The sequence below is a fragment of the Macrosteles quadrilineatus genome, unplaced genomic scaffold (assembly GCF_028750875.1).
Source record: "Macrosteles quadrilineatus isolate MER2022 unplaced genomic scaffold, UCM_ALF_1.0 Scaffold_15__1_contigs__length_3749704, whole genome shotgun sequence".
Classification (NCBI taxonomy): domain Eukaryota; kingdom Metazoa; phylum Arthropoda; class Insecta; order Hemiptera; family Cicadellidae; genus Macrosteles; species Macrosteles quadrilineatus.
In genome coordinates this window covers 2,949,891-2,970,325 of record NW_026542608.1, presented here as the reverse complement: position 1 = coordinate 2,970,325, position 20,435 = coordinate 2,949,891, and the positions used below count along the sequence as shown (strand labels likewise).

Sequence of the window (20,435 nt, the reverse complement as noted above, 5' to 3'; positions counted from 1 at the left end):
CATTTGCTGTGAACCATTTGTTTAAATCTTCTAAAGTTTGGTTTATCAAATGTTGTTAATTGTTAGGGCTGTTTGATTTTAATATAGCTGTTGTGTCATCTGCGTATAGAACAAGCTTTGAGTTTATGTTAAAAGGCAGGTCGTTAATATAGATTAAAAACAACAAGGGTCCCAATGTATATAAAGTGTTAGAATCATAACTCAAGTAAAAATCATATGATTTTGATGAATTGAATTTCGATACAACGTGCAAACTTAGATTCATTCCATCAATTTTGCAAACAAGCATGATATTGAAGCGGTGTTTATAATAAACTGGTACCGACTCTAGGTCTTTCTGTGCCACCCATGTTAATAGCTTCTCCCCTATAGTAAAAAAAAATCAACAATTTTTAATTCTTTTTTTTAATACATAGGCTATATTATATTATTACTTACAATCATAAACTATTGGAAATTTCAAGTAATAATGTTAATATTTTTTTACAATCTCCTCAGCCTACTGCAGAGGAAGGTGAAAATGAAGCTGCTACAGAGAATCCAAATCAAGGTAAACATTTTATTTCTGTATCTTCATATCCTATTTTCTTCTCAAAATCAAAGCAATCATTTAAACCGATTAGCTTTTTGCTATTTACAGTAACAGTATACTGGCCACTTATAGACTCTATTATTTTGTGGCAATAAATACTGTCATTACCTACAACAATTAATTGAAAGTGGCATGGTAAACAACTCATACTACTCTTCCAATCAATATTTTAAGTTAATTTCTAAATATTAAGTTATTAACACATGTTTTAAATCACGATAAAGCATTTCTGGTTTTTGGACGCCATTTTCCAAGATGGCGGCCGTAGCACAAGTTTTTTTTTGAGGACTTTTAGTATGTTATTCCGGAAGTAAAATTCAATATACGTACCAAGTTTTACACTTATAAGAGTTTTTTTTAGGCAATGGAGAAATTTTGATTTAAAATGACTACACTATTAGAGTAAAAATGTATGGCCACCAGCCGTAACAGTATACAGTAACAGCTGGTATAGAACTTATAGGGGCGGTTTGGGAGCTCGAGCCCAGCTAGTACGCGCCTAGTGTTGGACGCGCCTAACTTTAGTCCCCGCACCAAAAACCAGGCTTGGGAGCTCGCGCCTAAGTTGAAATGGTCGTAGATCAAGTATAGTCGCGACTAAGTTGCAGCGCAGCTAGATGGACAGGGAATCGCGGGGAATTCAGGTTTTGACGTTGGCAACGGCCACTGCAGAACACGTTACCGTTGACAACAACAAAAGATGAACAATTGAAGATGGATACAATTTTATCTTGGTATATCAACGGTGGCTAATTAGTATACTATGGTGTATGTTTATGCATTGTACCATTGCAAAAATGTTGTTTTGTAAGATCGTTGATTTACATCTCGATGACGGCTATTTTTTATCTATGGTACTACACCTTACAAATACGTACAGAGCAACATAGGTTTCTGAAAATCAATATGATTTCTTTCAGAGATCAAAAAAATTTAACAAAGATTACCCTGTGTGTGGAACAGGAACATCTGAATCTCCGTTTCATGCAATAAAAAGCTTCAAAATTAAACAGCAATTGCCCTGTATAATATATGGGTATTGACGGAAATAAAAAATAAAAAGTATTTTAAGTAATTGCGGAGGTTATGATTGTGTGAAGCAAAGGTATATCTTTTAATCTTACAAAACAATTGTTGTCAATTTTAAACATTTTAAACATGACACTCTTTTATCTAATTTTCCTATAGGGAAGTAGCTATTACCGTAGGTAGCACTTAGTTCCGGCACCGATATACTTTTCCATTTTGATGTCCCTAGAGGCCAAAAACACTATTCGTTCAAAAGTTTGTATATGTATAGCCAATATATTATATATACGTCCATGAATGTGACAACTTGAGTAATTTTTGTCTGATTTTGATAAAATTTGGCATGAAAGTATAAGGTACGATAAACCTTAATAAGTTCGTGAACCAGCATGATCAGACCATGGGAACCCGGGGTTTTATCGGATAAAAATAGTTTTTTTCTCAATTTTAACCCCTAAAACATAAATCTTTATCTTTCAAATATTTTAAAGAGTATACAAAACAAATTAGTAAAATGTTTTGTACGGTTATTGGCTACAGAGATTATTAAAAAAATCGTAAATTAAAAATTCCCATGTGATTAAGTGATTCTCATGGAGAACTGTTGTAGTTTAGTAGTTTATGGATATATTTTGATGAAACTTGGCAAATTTATTTATTTTATATAAAACTGTTAATATTTTGGTAAAAACTAACTTTATTGCCCTCACTATAGCAGCATACCTACATGTAGGTAGTTTTAGTTACTTGTTAAACCTAAAGCTATTTTAATAAATTGCATTGAAAGTATTAGGTTATTGGATATTCGCTTAGTCCGTAGGTTTTCTGTGGTGGGGTTATTGATATACTGTATATATTTTCTTATACCCCAAATATTCTAGGTACTACATTTTGATGTAACTAGCACTTGGTCAATGACACTGAACTGAGCTCAATCACAACGCAATAAAAATAAAACGATTATGACTGTGAGCTATTTGCAGTTTTTTTATGTTTTGTTTATTATCTCTTCACTCTTTCGTAGGGGGTGAGTGGGGGTGTATGTATGCGGTCACTAATATTTTCTTAGCTCATAAAATATTTTTTATTAAGGTACGGGTGCTTATAACCAAACTCTCAGGTGAAATAAATTCTATTTAGGGTCCATTTTTTTATTGCAATTAACAGTAAAAACAAAAAACAAATAATCTTTCGTTAAATTTAGCTTTCTGCAAGATTTTTTGTAATTTTGAACAACAGAAACCTAAAAAAAAACTTTTATCAAATATACTTTGAGAGTAATTAAATTGTTCGGAATTTAATAACGAATTCCAATATAACATTCTTTTAGTTAATATGTAAACAATTAACTTGCTAATGAGCTAATACCGGCATGATGTCGACTTAAACCTGCCCCTTGGCAGGACTAAAGTTGGGGACTAAACTCACTAATTTTTATGACGAAAATATATTACTTAGTCCCGAAATCGGTCTCCCAAACCCATCGAGACTATCTCTTAGGCTGGCGCCTAAGTCTACCTGACTCCCAAACCAACAATATTTATCCCGCTGGGCGCGAGATTATCCCTGCACAAGTTAAGCGCGCGCCTAACTGATCCCGAGCTCCCAAACTCGTTTTCTAGGCGGCAGCCTAAATACCGGAAACATCCGGTTCTTAGTCGCGGACTAGCACTAATACCGAGCTCCCAAACCGCCTCATAGACTCCATCATAATAAGTGCAATTGATAAAGGGAAAAAGGTTGTAGGAATATTCTTAGATCTCAGTAGAGATTCGAGTTAAAGATGGCGGTGGATGAGGACGTGGATCAGTGCGGGCAGTGCAATAAACTAGTTAAAAATAACGACATGGCCCTAAATTGTGATGGGTTTTGTAATAAATGGTTTCACGGCCGATGTGTCAACGTGGATAGCTCAAAATACAAGACGATTAAGAAGATAGAAGAGACTGTGATGTGGTTCTGCGATCCATGTACCACCAGGCTCTCGGAGCTGAAGAAGTCGTGGACCGACTGTGATGAGTACATAGATATACAGAAAATGTTAGCTAAAATGTTTAATTTATTGCAAAATACTCTACCAGCTAGTCCCTCAAAATTACAGACTCAGTCTAATTGCTTAGATACTGATAAAACCGATTCCATCCTAACCTCTTCTCAGGATCAAAAGCGTGTTTCAAAACAGGATATGACGTACAACTCGACAGACGACATGAATAATTTGACAAACGACATGACGTCGGATCACCAAAATCAAGTTGACAACTACACTCAGGAGGGCAATCCCTCATCACAAAATGACGTATTGGGTGTTGGGCTTAATGGTAAAAATGAGAATCTCATTAGCCACAAAATTTTGTCCCCGGTAGTAAAACACTCGGGGGAAAATGGGTATGAAAATGAAACTAAAATAATATCCCTTGAAAACACATCAGATGCTGAAACTGGAAGTGGAGAGAAATGGAATGAAGTTGAAGTAAGAAGAAGTCGAAACAACAACCACAAAAGCTACGCATCTGTAGTTTGTACAAAAACAGCAACTGGAAAAAAGACGATCAAGGAACCACAGCTAGAGCAAGCGCTAATGAGTGAGAAGCAGAAGAAGGGACAAAACGGACAACGGGAACGTCGTGAACGCCAAGATGATGTAAATGTGACTCGCCATCTTGAATCGAAGTCTAAGCAACCTAAAAACCCCCGGAAAGTTATTATCGGCTCGGGGAAACATAGTGATTTATTGACAGGTACGAAGAAAGCCTGGTTTCATCTCGGAAAAGTGAAAAGTGGGACATCGGTCGATGCGGTCAAGCACTTCGTGAATGAAAACTTCCCTAACGTGAACTGTGAAGTTGAGAAGCTTGAAACGAAGGGCATCAGTGATAGCTTCAAGATAGGTATTGACTTTGCCGCCAAAGAAGAATTCCTAAACAGATCAGTGTGGCCAAAAAATGTTACGGTTAAGCGTTTTTTATTCCGAATAGCCTCGGGGAAAACATTGTCAGAGAATCAAGGGAGACTAGGCCTAGGCCTAAACCAAGACTAAGTGCATCCCTACTAGAACCAAAGTCTTTAGACCTTGCAAGTGTAGATATTGTAAATAAATCTAATGTATTCAAAGTAGCTTTTCTAAATGTTCAATGTCTCAGGACTAAATTTAATCTAATGCCAATATTCTGCTGTGAGAACAAGCTAAATATCCTATGTATCAGTGAGCATTGGTTGGTTGAGGAAGAACGTGATTTTTATTCAAAATTTGAAAACTTTCAACTGGCGTCATGCTTCTGCAGAAGGCATAGGCTTGGTGGAGGAGTGGCCATCTTTGTAAACGATACCCTTGAAATAAAACAATTAGACTTGGAAAGATACTGTGCTGAGCTAAATTTTGAAGTGTCTGGAATTGAGTTGTTGGGAACACAAATGATATTTCTGAGTGTTTATCGCTCTCCCAACGGCAACATTGACAATTTTTTTGAAGGACTAGATATCTGTCTCTCAAACTTATCCAACTTGAAGAAAACAATCATACTAGGAGGTGACTTCAATATTGCCCTAAACTGTGACGAATTACACACAAGAACTTTTACAAACCTACTCCGTGCACACGGCTTATTCATTACCAGTGTCGCACCGACGAGGGGAGACCGATGCTTGGATACCATCGCCACGAACCTGGACTCCTGGGATTATGAGGTAGAAGTAACTGAGCCTCTGGTTGCGGATCATGGTGCAGTTATTCTGAGTACACACAACAGCTTGGTGAGTAGCACTCCAATTTTTCCTGCTTGGCATCTAGAGTATACTAGGAGTTTTAGAATAATTAAAGAGGATCGTCTCCCGCAATTCAGGTATAGCTTGTCACAGATTGACTGGGGTCGTGTTCTACAGGTCAATGATCCTGAAGAGTCTTTTGCTAATTTCTTTAATATAGTGAATGATATCTTTAATGATTACTTTCCTTCTAGAACGGTGAGAATTTCTCCTAATAGGCCTAAGTTAAGTAAGGCTAAACATGGTAGGTTGGAGGTAAATTCATGGTATACGCCAGACCTGGCTAGATATAAGAACCTAGTTTTAGCCTTAAGAGACAGGTACCTATCGGCCTCTTGTGAACACGTGAAGGAACATCTTCGAAATGTGTATAGCAGAGCTAAAAATTCCTACAAATGTAAAGTAGACGAGGCAAAAAAACTGTACAATGTCAAAAAAATAGAAACTGCATTAAACCCCTGCAAGGCAGCTTGGTCCCTAGTAAACGAGTCCAGGGGAAAATCTAGTTCTAAGACTATGTTAAGCAATGCTAGCCCAGACGAGTTTAACAGGTTCCTAGTGGATAATGTGCATGATATTGTAAATAGCATTCCAAATACAGACCTGAACCCCCTGAATATGAATGGCCTAAGTCAGCAGGCCTCAGATAACCTAACCAAATGGAATCCTGTAGATTCAATGTACATAAGGAAATTAGTTTCTGGGCTAAAACCATCTAGCAGTCAGGATATTTATGGGATGACCACATTAGTTCTTAAGGCAATAGTGAGTGAAATTGCACATCCATTAGCTATGGTTATAAACAGCTGCCTAAAAGTAGGGGCCTTTCCCAACATCCTAAAAGTGGCTCGCACGGTACCCATATACAAAAAGGGTGATCCGTCCAACTTAAACAGCTACCGCCCCATTTCATTGATACCAGTCTTTAGTAAAGTCTTCGAGTCCGTCATTAAAGATCAGTTGGTGAATTATTTTGAATCAAACAATCTGCTCTCAAACCTACAGCATGGGTTCAGAAAGAACCATTCAACAACTTCGGCCGTCTCTGAATTGGTTAACAGAGTGCAAACTGCCTTTGAGGCATCCGACTCGCTTGCCTTAACACTTTGTGACTTAAGTAAAGCGTTTGATTGTATATCACACAGCATACTTACAGACAAACTTGAATGCTATGGGGTTGGGGGCGTGGCTCTCACGTTAATAAAGTCCTATCTGGAAAATAGGCAGCAGGTAATCTCACTTAGCGGTGCCCAGTCTAGACCTCTGACAATCCAACACGGCGTTCCTCAGGGATCGGTCTTGGGACCAGTACTATTTCTGGTATCAATCAACGACCTTGAGCTAAATGGTTCTTCTCTCAGGTTTGCAGATGATACCACCATCTTTGCAACGGGCTCTACCCCTGCGCGTGCGCTTGACACGGCTGAAACATTTTTTGATGAAGCTAAGGCATGGTTCTCAGCCAACAGATTTAAGCTGAACGAGGAAAAGACCCAAAAAATCGTATGCACCCTAACTCGATATCCTCAAATCGAAACCAAAGTCCATCTGCTAGGTTTCACCATCGACCCCAAACTGACGTGGGCAGATCATATCGAAGTTGTTTGTAGAAGGCTGTCAAGAGTCGTGTGCCTGTTACGCAAGCTTACCAAGCTAGTAACTCCACAATATTTAAAGGTGGTCTACCACGCTCTTTTCCATAGTGTGCTGAGTTACGGCCTACTGCTCTGGGGGCATGCGCCAAATTGTAAGGATGTACTCTTGCAGCAGAAGAAGGCTGTCAGGGCTATAACTTCCAGCAAAAGACTGGACCACTGCCAGCCTCTTTTTGTAGAAACAAACATATTAACGGTCTTTAGCCACTTTATTCTACTAAGTGCAACATATGTTAAAAGCAATATCCATAAGTTTCCAACCAGAGATACCGTTCACAAACACCAGACAAGACGAAACCATGAAATTGACATCCCCTTCTGTAGACTTGCTAAGACGAAGAATGCCTTCCCGACCATAGCAATTAGGATCTACAACAACTTGCCCCAAGAGATAAAAAACCTGGAAATAAAGAAATTTAGCACTGCCCTTAGGTCCTGGCTAGTAACCAAACCTTTTTATAGCCTTGACGAATACTTTGAAACAGTGAATAAATAGGGTTGATCCACCGCCATAAGTGATTGAATGTATATATTGTAAATAGATTTTATTAAATAGTACTTTACTTTTATTTTATCATGACACAACCTATCCGGCAAAGCTGGTCTTGGTGAAGAGGAAGGTAATCAGGTAATCAGGTAATCAGCCTTTGACAGTGTGTCACACAATAAATAAATACAAGTTTTAAATGAACTTGGAGTCCGTGGTAAAGAACTCAAATGGTTTGAATCCTAAGTTCAAAATAGGCACCAGTTTATTGAAGTGGACGATATTATAGAACATAATGATATAAATTATAAAGAAAAAAATTCAATTTCAGCATCGGACGCTGCGATATGGGGTCCCCCAGGGATCGATCCTGGGCCCTCTACTCTTTCTTTGTTATATTAGAAACTATTCCTGCCTGGGACTATTCCTGGGAGTGACGGATCCATGTGTCTGTACGCTAAAAATTCTAATTCTGAAATTGAAATATCTTCAAAAAATCTTCTAATAACTCATGAATTTGTAAAAGAAAAAAATCTTATAAATACAAATAAATCAAATTTTATGGGCTATATTTTTCAACCAAACAATCAAAACAAAATTTGAGACGATAACTTTTATGAAAAATGACAGGATAGAGCAAGTTAAACAAACTAAATTTCCTGATAATTGGTAAAAATCTTACTTAGAATAATCATGTTGAACATGTTGTTCAATAATTGACTTCTGGTATAATCTGTATATTTATGAAATATCTGTCTATGCAAAACAAATTCAACTGTCATCCACTTCAATTAATTCTGGTGGCTATAATAACACTAGATTCAAAATTAACTTACTCGGCATAAACTAGAAATTTTTTAAAAGAAAACTAGCTCGTCAAGATTAACTTTATTACAGCAATTACCGGCTCTGATAAAGAGTGGAGAAAATTTAAATACATTTTAAAGAATGCTAAAAGATTTTTTAATCTAATATCCATTTGGTTCTTTAGAAGAAAATAAATTAAATTAGGCCTACATGATTTCAATTTGAACTCCATAACAAAATTGGTGGAACGGTTTAAATTTTTACCATGCCTAAAAGAATACTTATTAGTTTTAAATTTAATTTACCCCGGAAACTAAATGTATATAAGAATTTTGTATGTTTGTATAGATGTATTTATAGTCTATAAGTTATTTGACTCTATTCAATACATGTTCTTTGTATATGATGAATAAAGAATGATTTGATTTGATATTTATGATTTTCATGTTTAAATTTCCCATCCTGTTTGAACTTTGTGTGCTGATGTATAAACTATGTAGTCTTAACTAAACTCTGTCTAATATGTAGAACAAAAGACCCAAGGATAAAAAAGTGGCACTTTTGAAGTAAACTTGAAATTAAAAATTTTGAAATCAGAAACTACCAATGATATACATAATAATTAGTGTACAGTAGACTCCCTCTTATCCGGACTCCTCGGGACCGAGACCAGTCTGGATAACGGTTTTCCCGGTTAAACCGAAGTCCCCAAAAAATTGTTAAAACGGACCGTTTAAATGCATACTGTATACAGTATTTGACTTAAAATTTAGGAGAGCTTTGTATTTAGACTTGTGATCTATGGTCCCAAATATTTCCCACGAGAATAGTCCTTTCAGTACCACCCACTTCCTGCCGATCTAGTCTGGTTGAACCGATGTGCTGATAACAATTGTCCGGTTCAAGAAATGTCATTACCGCCGAGTGTAGTCCAGTTAAACCGATGTCTGGTTAAAAGGTGCCCAGATAAGAGGGAGTCTACTGTATGTCTGTCAAAATGTTTGTGGGCAAAAAGTTTTGAGTTATGTTTAAAAATACCACGAAAAAGCCCACAAATGTTTATTTGGTAAAAAGGTCGTCAGCACCATTAAAAATGAAATAAAAATTATTCAAACAGTTCAATTAAAATTTTGAAAAGACGTCCATTTTCTTTATAATGACATTCTAGGCCTAGTTCAAAATTAAAAAATATCTGGTAAAAATCAGCTACTGTACATTTTTGTTTATCTTTTTTGAGTTGATTAAAACTCTTGTGATAGCTGAATTCTAACAGGATATGTTAGACTCTATTGGTACAAAAATCATTTCCTAATACCTCTTTCTTTCTTTCATCCAAAGCTATTTCAGCCAATGAGCCCTGAGCCATTGCTAAGATGTCTTTATTGCTATAGGCTACTCTTTAGTGCTCCTCTTCTCATTATTTTCAAGCAGGCATTAAATCTACATATTTCAACCCTTCCTCTCCCAGCTCTGATCATGGTTAATTCCTAATTAGATAGGGATAGTAGGACTATTTTATTTGTTTTAATTGTTTTGGAGGTCTTGTGTGGCAGTAGACTAATTAAAATCAAAATTGTTCATTGAAGAATAGTTGGATTAACGAATAGTTAATGTAAACTGTGCAGAGATTAGTGAGTTGTCAGATGTGGATCTGGCAATGGAGCATCAGGCTGAGCCCGAGCAGCAGCAGCAGGAGAAGGAACAAGAACAGGGGGAGACGGAGGTGACAGAACCTGGGGAGGTGACAGAACCTGGGGAGGTGACAGAACCTGGGGAGGAGACAGCTCCACAACAACCAGGTAGGTGGCAGAAGCAAGAAATACGAGGGGGTGCCCAAAAATAACCGGAATTTTGTTTAAAATATACATATATTTATTTTTTTTTACGAAACAACCTTATCACCTTCAAAGTACTCTCCATTGCACTTTATACACTTATCCCATCGTTGTTTCCACTGTTTGAATCGGAGACCTTTCATGCCCCTTTTCATCCGTGGGAATAAAAAGAAGTCGCACGGAGCCAGATCTGGTGAGTAGGGTGCGTGTGGTAGCGTAACCATGCCATTTTTGTCCAAAAACTGGGCGACAGAGATTGCCGTGTGCGCAGGCACGTTGTCGTGGTGAAAAAACCAGTCCCCTGTTTGCCACAAATCAGGTCTTTTGCGACAGATGCTGTTCCGTAGTCTTCTTAAGACTTCAAGATAAAACACTTGATTTATTGTCTGGCCTGGTGGAACAAATTCTGAATGGACAATCCCCTTCACATCAAAAAAACAAATGAGCATTGTTTTGACACTCGATCTGACTTGATGGAATTTTTTTGGTCTGGGTGATGATGCCGTCTTCCATTGGCTGGATTGTTGTTTGGTTTCAGGGTCGTACCCATAGCACCAAGATTCGTCACCTGTAATTATTTTGGACAAAAAATCTGGATCGGGTTCAAGTTGCTGTTTCAAATCAAGGCAGGCTTCAATTCGACGTTCCTTTTGAAAGTCAGTGAGAGCACGAGGCACAAACTTGGCGGCAACCCTTTTCATGTTTAAATCTTTTGTTAAAATCCGTTGAATTGAGCTCCATGATAGCCCACTAGCCTCTGATATTTGCTCGATAGTCTATCGTCGGTCTGCAAGCACAATTTCTTTCACTTGCACAAGATTTTCGTCTGTTCGTGAAGTCGATAGTCGTCCAGAACGAGGTTTGTCCTGAATTCACATGTCACCAATTTTAAACCGAGAAAACCACTCGTACACTTGGGTTTTCCCCATAGCGTCGTCTTTGTAGGCTGTCTTCAACATTTCAACTGTTTCAGCGGCGTTTCTGCCAAGTAGAAAACAAAATTTCACAGCTGCACGCTGTTCCATTTTAAACTAACTTTTTAACTAACTTGCCTGCCATTGTAAAAAACGACAAAATCACAAAACAGCACTGCACGGGGACAGAACACGTCAGGTCAACACAACAGGCGGCACTGAACTGGCTATAAGCAGCGCTACATGAGCCAAGCGGCGAGAATTTGTACTACGCAAGCTCCGCCCACGGCAGAGCTATTCCGGGAACTTTTGGGTACCCCCTCGTACAACACTAAAAATCATAAATTGTTTTAATGCAATCTTAGAGCAATTACAGAAAGCGTCTACAAATATTGTGATAAAAAACAAGTTTTATTCTCCATATGAATAACATAGGAATTTTAAATTTTTTAAATTATCTCCGTAACCAATAATCGTAAAAAGCAGCACTTCTTCAGTCTACCAGATTTCTAAAATGAAATTCCCGACTTTTTCCCGCAGTTTGCTGTGGCGGGGGTGTTTGAAATTACCATGCCTTCAGCTGATTCCTCCCGATTAAAATGAGGTTGTTTGTGAAAAATATTTCATATTAGTTTTATAAGTCAACTAGCTGTTGTACCCGTGCTTTGCAACAGGAAGAGGACACAAAATAGAAACACTTTAATCTTTACATCTGTTGCATATAATAGTTACACATCCGCCAACGCTTTTAGAAACAAAATTCAACTTTTATGGCCTTTAGAAACATTTAAGTTATGACTTCTCAATCTGGTAAGTAGTGGATACCACCATTTCATCTCCCTTAGTTATCTTTTTATTTATTATTGACATTTTAACCCTAGAGCTGGCACTAGTGTAACGCTGTACTGGCATAGGGATATTATTGATTATGTAATATCATTTTTAAACCATCATAAAAATTAGAAATAGCAACATAACTATGGATTATTATATATCATTTTGTTCAGAATAAGACAAAGAAAAATAATATAGGTGGTTTACATGGTTACCACAAAAATTTTTTTTTTAGTTTTTCCGAATTTTAGGCGTTATTAATTTTTTTATAATTTCATTATGCTTAGTGGCCCAGGATCACTTATAGAATAAAATGGTTTATATTACCTGTCCGTCAGTGATCCTAAGACGACAACAACATTAGGATCACTGACGGACAGGTAATATAAACCATTTTATTTTTTTATAAAATGTTTTATATTCCGTCGTGTAGCTAAGTGCATGTAAGACTTATCATCATAAGGTAAATTGTAAAGTTGTAGTATATTTTGTGCTGATTCCAAAAATGTATAGTTTATATAGCTTATTTTGTGTATTTTGTTTGATAGCCCTATTATTATGCTGATCGTACCCCCGCTTAGCAGCAATGTTGTTTGGTGGGGGGCCAAAGTCAGTGTCATGTTCACTCCTCCACTGATTAATATCATCAGTGTCAGGAATGTAATCATCTTCACTTCCTGATGAAAAATCAGTTAAACTACCACTACTGTCATAAGTATCATTGTCAACTTCTAAATCAGAACTACTGTCATCATCATCATCAATGCTGGACATAGGCCCTTCAATCAGTTCACGCAATTCACTTGAACGATCTCTTAAGTTCTTTTCCATATTCAAAAATAGTGCATATTACCCACTAACATGTTAATTCACCTTATTTAAATACTTACTACAAATAATAACACTAATAAACACATAAAAATAAACAAAAACACATCCAAACGTTGCCAATCGACACTGTTTACTGTTTATAGCGGCAGCGGCAGCCAACGAAAACAATAACAAGCGATTGCGATCTTTTACATACAGTTCAAATCAGTCCAAAGAGGTATAAACATTTTAAAAGTATTGTAAATAAGTACTATAACTCCTGAATTTTCGTTTGATATGAGTTTTGAGGTGTTTTTAACGGATTTTCGGCCAAAAAAATTCATAAACATTTGACGCCTGCATTGGTGCCGTATATCCGGCGTTGCCATTTCGGCCGCGGCCGTTCGCGCCGTATATCCGGCGTTTTCCGGCGCTAGGGTTATATTTCAATTTTGAAGTTACACTACTAATTATTAAATTTAAATGTACATTTTTTTTATTTCACTATTCTTTATATTAAATCACAAATCCTTCCATTTTCAGTTCCTTCACTCACAATAAATCATTAGCAAAACTTAGTCAGCTGTTATGAACTTTAGAAATATTGGTGTGCCTTATCAATACAGTCTTTTGAAATATTAAAGAAACTATATCTATAGGTACTAAACAAAATTTCAAACAAATAATTTAGCATTAAAGACAGCAGACAAAACTAATATGATTATCAAAGCATCAAGGACTAAAAAATGTAACAGCAAATACAGTATATGTTTCAATGTATCTCTGATTCTACTCTACAAAAATATCAACAAACAATTTAATATACAAACCAGTTCTTTTAATCAGCTCCATCGTCCATTGCCTTTACATTTTCACACTTACCATTAAGTAAACATAGCAACAGATATTTCATTGATTTTGGAAACAAAAGAACACTGTGTACTGCTTAGTTTTATGATATTTTCCTTGGTTTAATTTAATCAGTGGTGTGGCAAAATTTATCAAATAAAGTAAATGTGAACTGAAAGCTATCTATCTAAATATATAGATATATATATAAAGGCAAAGCCCTCACTGACTGACTGACTCACTCACTCACTCACTCATCACTAATTCTCCCACTTCCCATTTACCTAGGAGGCTGAAATTTGGTACACTGATTCTTTAGGCATTAAATAGGAAAACTAAGTTGTTTTTATTCTGATCGGACTCTCGGGCTCCGCCCCAGTGGCTCTAGAGTTTCCCATGTTAACCTTATGAGTACTCATATTTAAATGGAATTAATGAATCTTATCAGCTGTTTCAATTAAACAAGTTTTTGTAAAATTTAAGCCCAGTTGGTTCAGTAGTTTTTGCACCTATTATTAACACACACACACACAGACAGACACCATTCGATTTTTATATAATAGTATAGATAAAGAATTTGAACTTTGAGTGTGAATTTGAGTATTTTCTAAAAGTTTGCGCACAACGTGATTTTCAAATCGAGCTTAGCTTGGCCTACTAGGTTCAGATATCAAGCACGTAGTTGGAAAACCAAGCTTGAGCCTAACTTTTACAATCGCAATTATAAAATGCGTCTGTGAAGGTCGCACAATCGAAAAATTCACGCAATTGCGGATGACGTTGATAATATTTCTGTAATAGCGGGAAATGATGGTCATATGTACACGACCGTAGGAAATGTCCAGAATTTTAAGAGAGTTTAAGAGGAGACGACGATTCAGTTTACAAACTGCGGAAAATGTCCAGTACTTTGCCACAATTGCAGATGCCGATGATAACATTTCTGTGACCGCAGAAGACGATGATAATGACCACACGACCATGGGAGATATTAAGCATTTTGCCGCCATTGCTGACCACAATTCTATTGTTCAGTCAAAATTATTAAAGGATAAAATGTTAATGAAAAACATACAAAATGGTGGATATCTGGTAACGAAGCAATTTTGTAAAAAAAATGTATTCCTTATTTCCTTCTTATTTTAATCCAATGAATCAATTCGTAAATTTTGTCCCTACCTTTATTGAACACACTGTATATGTGTGTGTCCGTTAGCAAAAATGATCCGATGTTAATAAAATTTTGTAAAGACGTGTAAACCTACGTTTCTTCAAACAAGTTTGTGAACCAGCGTGGTCGGACCATGGGGACGGCGTTTTTGGGAGGATTTAAGGTGTAAAAGTTGGGTTTTATTATGTTTGACCCTCAAAACATGAAATTCCCTAATTTCTCTCTAAACTTTTTTAAAGAGCTTAATCAAATAAATAACTAGTGCATTGAAGTGTTTTTATAAGGTTATTGGTTAAGAAGAAAATTCAAAACATTGTAAATTTAAAATTCCCATGTTATTATTATGGAGAGTACATAAACTGTTGTAATTGGCTTGTTTATGATTATATTTTAATGAAACATGGCTAATTTATTTATTTTAAACTAAGCTATTAAAATATATCAATAAAAACTCACTTTATTACTCTCCCTCTAGCAGCAAACCTAGGTACTCATGAAACCAAATGTTATTAGACCTGATTTAATTGAAAATCAAATCAGGGAAATGGAAACTCACTTAATCTGTAGGTTTGCTGTGGTGAGGGTATTTTGTGTATTCCATTAAATGCAAAGACGATATCACAACCTGTGATTGCAAGGAAAATGAATAGGTTGCTGCAGATCTCAACACAAAACACTGAAACATTTTTATTATTTTAGTTATTAATGGCCGCCATTTTGAAACGACTTGATCAAACTCGACTATTGACAACCTGTGCCGAGATAATGTATTCAAGTACTTGTATGCCAAATTTCATTAAAATCGGTTCAGACATTTGAGTGTTATAACCAATTCATGGCGACCCAGCATCCTTTTACAGCCGCCATCTTGATGACGTCACTACGGATGACCGAGGTCCTTACAAATTGGGGTCTGGGCGGTTTTAGGTTCAGGAACTTGTATACTATAACCACCTAAAGTTGCAGCCTCCCCGCCAGAACTGAAATATTCTGTCACTATATGCAACTATACAACCCCACTATAAAGGAATATGTCAATGGATTGTCCAAGTGGTACTTAAGCTATATAGTAGGGATGGTCAAGTCTCGAAATTTCAGGAAATTTTCGGGAAATTTTAAATCTCGTTACACGAGACGAGATTTCTTTTTGGCTGAGATTTTTATCAAGACGAGAATAAAAAAAAAAATTAAAAACGCCTGCAGAAAGTCAATGCAATACCCGCAATACAGGAGCGTGTTGTAGTTGCGTTTCCTTTGTGAAGGCGTTCTTATTTAATTAATTCTATAAATGTAAATATTACTTTAATTATTTTAATAATATTACTTTAATAACATTTGAGAAGTTTTGTTAAGTGTAAGCAGTGTGAGGAATGTTTTATTACTATAAAAAGTCAAAACAAATAACTATTTTATAAAAATTAATATTGCTTTTATTTTATGATTTATTTTATTTTAGGATAAGTTGAACTCTATCCTAACTGATATCACTATGTTTCCTAATCGTAGGCATTTTTAATAAGTTAGGCGTGATTAATAAAAAAAATGTTATTCTAATGTTAAAAGATTATAAATATTCTTGCCTATTAATTATCATTATTTTTGTATTTAAACAGTCATCTAACAATGTTACAAAATCAGGTAAAAATTTTGAACGTGCATTTCCCGTTGTGTATGAGAAGGGAAATCCCGTCTCGAAATTTTATGAGAAATAAAAAATCTCGTCTCGTCTCGAACTAAAAATTCAATCTTGTCCGTCCCTACTATATAGTTAACTAAAAAGCAAGGACATGTAATGTACGTAGTTCAGCTGGAAGATGGGCGAATAATTAAAGACATGTTGATCAGCTGATTCCTCGTAAAGTGCCGTAGCACAGTAAATAGAGGAGGAGGTTTTAACATATGTTTTATTTACATTTTATTTCTAACATTTGTTCAAATTATTAGTTTGTTTACTTGTTGAATTTTTTATGTTTACTTACAGATTGTGATTTAATAAAAACCTACTTTCTATTTTCTTATACAAAATAAATTTTGGTTTGTAGACAATAAACCTATGTCCATGATGTATCTAGGTGTTTAATTGGAAGCACAGTAAATAGAGGAGGAGGTTTTAACATATGTTTTATTTACATTTTATTTCTAACATTTTTGTTCAAATTATTAGTTTGTTTACTTGTTGAATTTTTTATGTTTACTTACAGATTGTGATTTAATAAAAACCTACTTTCTATTTTCTTATACAAAATGTGGACTTTTATTAGTAGGCTAAAAGTAGTGGAATCAACACATATATTCAAAGTAATCCAGAGGTTAACATAAAAAAGGTAACAGGAATCCATTATTAATAAATTTTGGTTTGTAGACAATAAACCTATGTCCATGATGTATCTAGGTGTTTAATTGGAATGTCAATGGTTTGTAAAAGTTTCATCACATCTCATAATGATTTTTAACCATAACTCCATATTTTTCCAATCATAACTGTGTTAGTTATTGTGTTCACACACCATCCGGTTATTAAATTTTCTCTTTTACTATTTAAACTAGAGATACCGGTAGCTCCAGATGAAGAGAGCCAGGAGTCCGTGATGGAAGAGGCGGATGGACAGACGTCACAAGCTGTAGATGAGACTGAGGCGATGGAGCAGGACCAAGATACAACTGATTCTCAGCAAGAACCGCACTCTCAAGGTAACAATCACAACCAATTCTTATTAATCAGTTGACAGGCTCTAGACCTAGATCTATATAGGTTTGATTTTGTTTTCAATAGATTTTTGTCCCATCAACAATTAACTATTTTAATAATTTGCCTTTTTATTCTCTTGTGTTTTTTTAACAAATAGTTACCTTAATAATTAATCTCCTGCAATTTTACTGTGAAATTGTGATTCTAACGTTCTTGTTTATTGATAGTCAAGATTTGTTTGGCAAGTAAGTACTGGTTTCCTGCATTTTCTCACTCTACTAGTCCCTTCGACATAGGCCAAATACACATGTGTTATCTCCACCCAGCTGACCATTCCTGATATTACCTTAGCAAATGTATTATTGTGAACCTTGTACAGCCCGCCCTCGCTAGTCCGACAGGTACGGGACTGACGCAGTGTCGGATTTTCAAAAACGTCGGATTATCGAAAATAGCTATTCTGTAATGCATTTGATTGCCAAAAAGATATAACTATCATTTTAAACAATATATTAATCACTATTAAATTCTTGGGAAGAATTAAAAACACAGAATAAAGTAAACACAATTTTAATTTATGTAGCTAAACTTATTTTACAGTATTTACAAACAGTACTGTACATCCCAAAAAATACGCATAAAAGTAGGCCTACAGTACACAATTCATTAAAAAAGTAGGCCCCTGTAAAATTAATACATACGTGTTTCAGCACGGTATTTAGTTGTTAAAAAAGTCTGTGATTGACTTCTGCTTCTTTTTTTGTACACAGTCCATCATTGCTGCTTCTTGCAATCCTTTTAAAACTAAAACTTTTGTCATGTCCACATCTCTCTCTTGGCACCAACGTAACAAAGTATTAGCAGCCGATACAGCGTCATCACAGCTGACGGTTAAGGTTTTTTCTGGCGCTGCGTCCTCGATCACGTCGTCATCAGCTGCTGTAACTTCTTGGATTATATCTGCATCTGTCACGTCAGCATCAAGGTTGTCCTCCATGATCCATGTCCTAAGCTCTTCAACTGATGCGGGGGCAAGTTGCACTTCGTTACAAAGTTCCAATGTAGCCTCCAAAACGGGTTCTGGGTCGCTGCTGGATGTAGGATTACATGTTGTAAGACATGGATTGTTAGGCCATACATTTTTCCAAGATTTGATCAAAGTTGTGCTTTTTACTTGTTGCCAAGCATATGCAACATTCAAAATGGCGTCCTTAATGTTGAAAGCTTTCAAAATCGCTGCAATATCAGCATCAGGTTGACTGACAACATCCATAAGAATGCGCTTTTTGTAGTGAGCTTTGAGAGTTTTTATCACATTTTGATCCATGGGCTGGATTAAAGCTGTGGTATTTTTTGGTAGGTACATAGCTTCAATGTAGCCATCAGCAGTTTTGATTTTCAATTCATCAGCATCAGGATGTCCTGGCGCATTATCCAGTAAAAGAAGGGCTTTCATTGGTAACTTGTTCTTCTTTAATTCAGCCTTAACTTGTGGAACGAAGCTGTTAGTGTACCAGTCATGAAAAACTTCTTTTGTGACCCAAGCGCGACTTTGTGACTTGTAAGTTACTGGCAGAGATTCAACCTTGACATTTTTGAATGCTCGAGGGTTTTTTGATTTTCCTACAACAAGCAGTTTTAAAGCATGAGTGCCTGATGCATTAGCACACACCATAAGCGTGAATCGTTCTTTTTGCAATTTCCTTCCAGACACTTTTTTTTCCTCATCACTTACAAATGTTTCTGCCGGGAGCTGTCGCCAATTCAACCCGGTTTCATCGGCGTTGTACAGTTGCTCGGGAACTAAACCAAGCTCAGTAATTTTTTTGTCCAACATTTCAATGAACGCATCAATCTCAGACTTGTCAGCAGATACCTTTTCACCACTCATCTTCATAAACCGTATACCATGGCGTTTTTTGAAGTTTTCGAACCATCCATGACTAGCTCGAAAATCATCCTTCTTTGTTATTTCTGTGTAGAAATATTGCGCTTTTTGTTTAAGTATGTCTCCGGAAATAGGAGCATTCAGTGTTCGTTGTTGTTTAAACCAAATGAACAGTGCTTCTTCCACCTCAGGAAACTCGCTTGTTCTCAGTGTTTTCCTGTTTAAAGCGTCGTCTTCAACAGACTTCATAAACCCTTCAATTTTTTCTCTCTTCTTCATTACATCATAGATCACAGGCCGTCCGATGTCATAACATTTCGCTACTGCAGTCGGCGTTTCACCGCTATCTATTCTTTTAATAATCTCCCACTTCTCCGATATTGTTAAAGTTTTGTGTTTCCGTTTAACACCACTTGTACTAGCCATTTCACACAACTACTGTACTGTACACGAACACTTGCACTTACTAACAAAGGTACGACTGCAACGGAAAAGTGAACTGCACGTCTCGAAAGTCAACTGAACACTGAACGAAAGGGCTCCGTCGGCAACGAGACGTGAGTCACAGTGTTTCATGTCACTGCATGCTTATTTTTGCTCCCGTAGCGGCGCCTGACGGCGCGTCGGATTACCGAGTACGTCGGATTTCAAAGCGTCGGACTAGCGAGGGCGGGCTGTAGTTCTGGTATTAAATTTTTTTAAACTCTGTGTCATTTTCATTTTAGACTCAATACGACACCTCCAGTAATGATTAAATCATACATTTGTTCTAAATATGAAGTACAGTAAACTACCTCTGATCCGGCATCCTACAATCTGTCACTCTTGATAATCTGGCACGACCTTCAGGAAAACATTTTGAAGGATAATACAGTAGAACTTCGATTAAACGGGGGCGGATCAACCGTGATTAGTAGGTGCTTCTAAAATTGTTTGCTAACCTTATTATTCAAGAAAAATACACAGACAATTTTATAAATTGTGTTTCTTTAGTCTAATGTGTTGAAATGCATAGTGTATTGTGTATTCAACTATTTCTGTCTATTATTTGTATGCAGTGGCTGTAGGCTCTCCCACATTATGATTTTGAAACATGGCAGTTCATTTGAC

At 36.3% G+C, this 20,435-nt stretch overlaps 1 protein-coding gene across 1 annotated transcript in view; it reads left to right on the top strand.

The window, feature by feature from the left end:
• LOC129005094 (host cell factor 1-like) overlaps positions 1-20,435 on the top strand; it is a 124,877-nt gene that overhangs the window by 28,097 nt on the left and 76,345 nt on the right. The window contains exons 3-5 of the mRNA XM_054433889.1: positions 499-550; positions 9,961-10,134; positions 17,296-17,439. Of these exons, the coding sequence (XP_054289864.1) occupies positions 499-550; positions 9,961-10,134; positions 17,296-17,439 (370 nt within the window). The remainder of the gene's footprint in view (positions 1-498; positions 551-9,960; positions 10,135-17,295; positions 17,440-20,435) is intronic.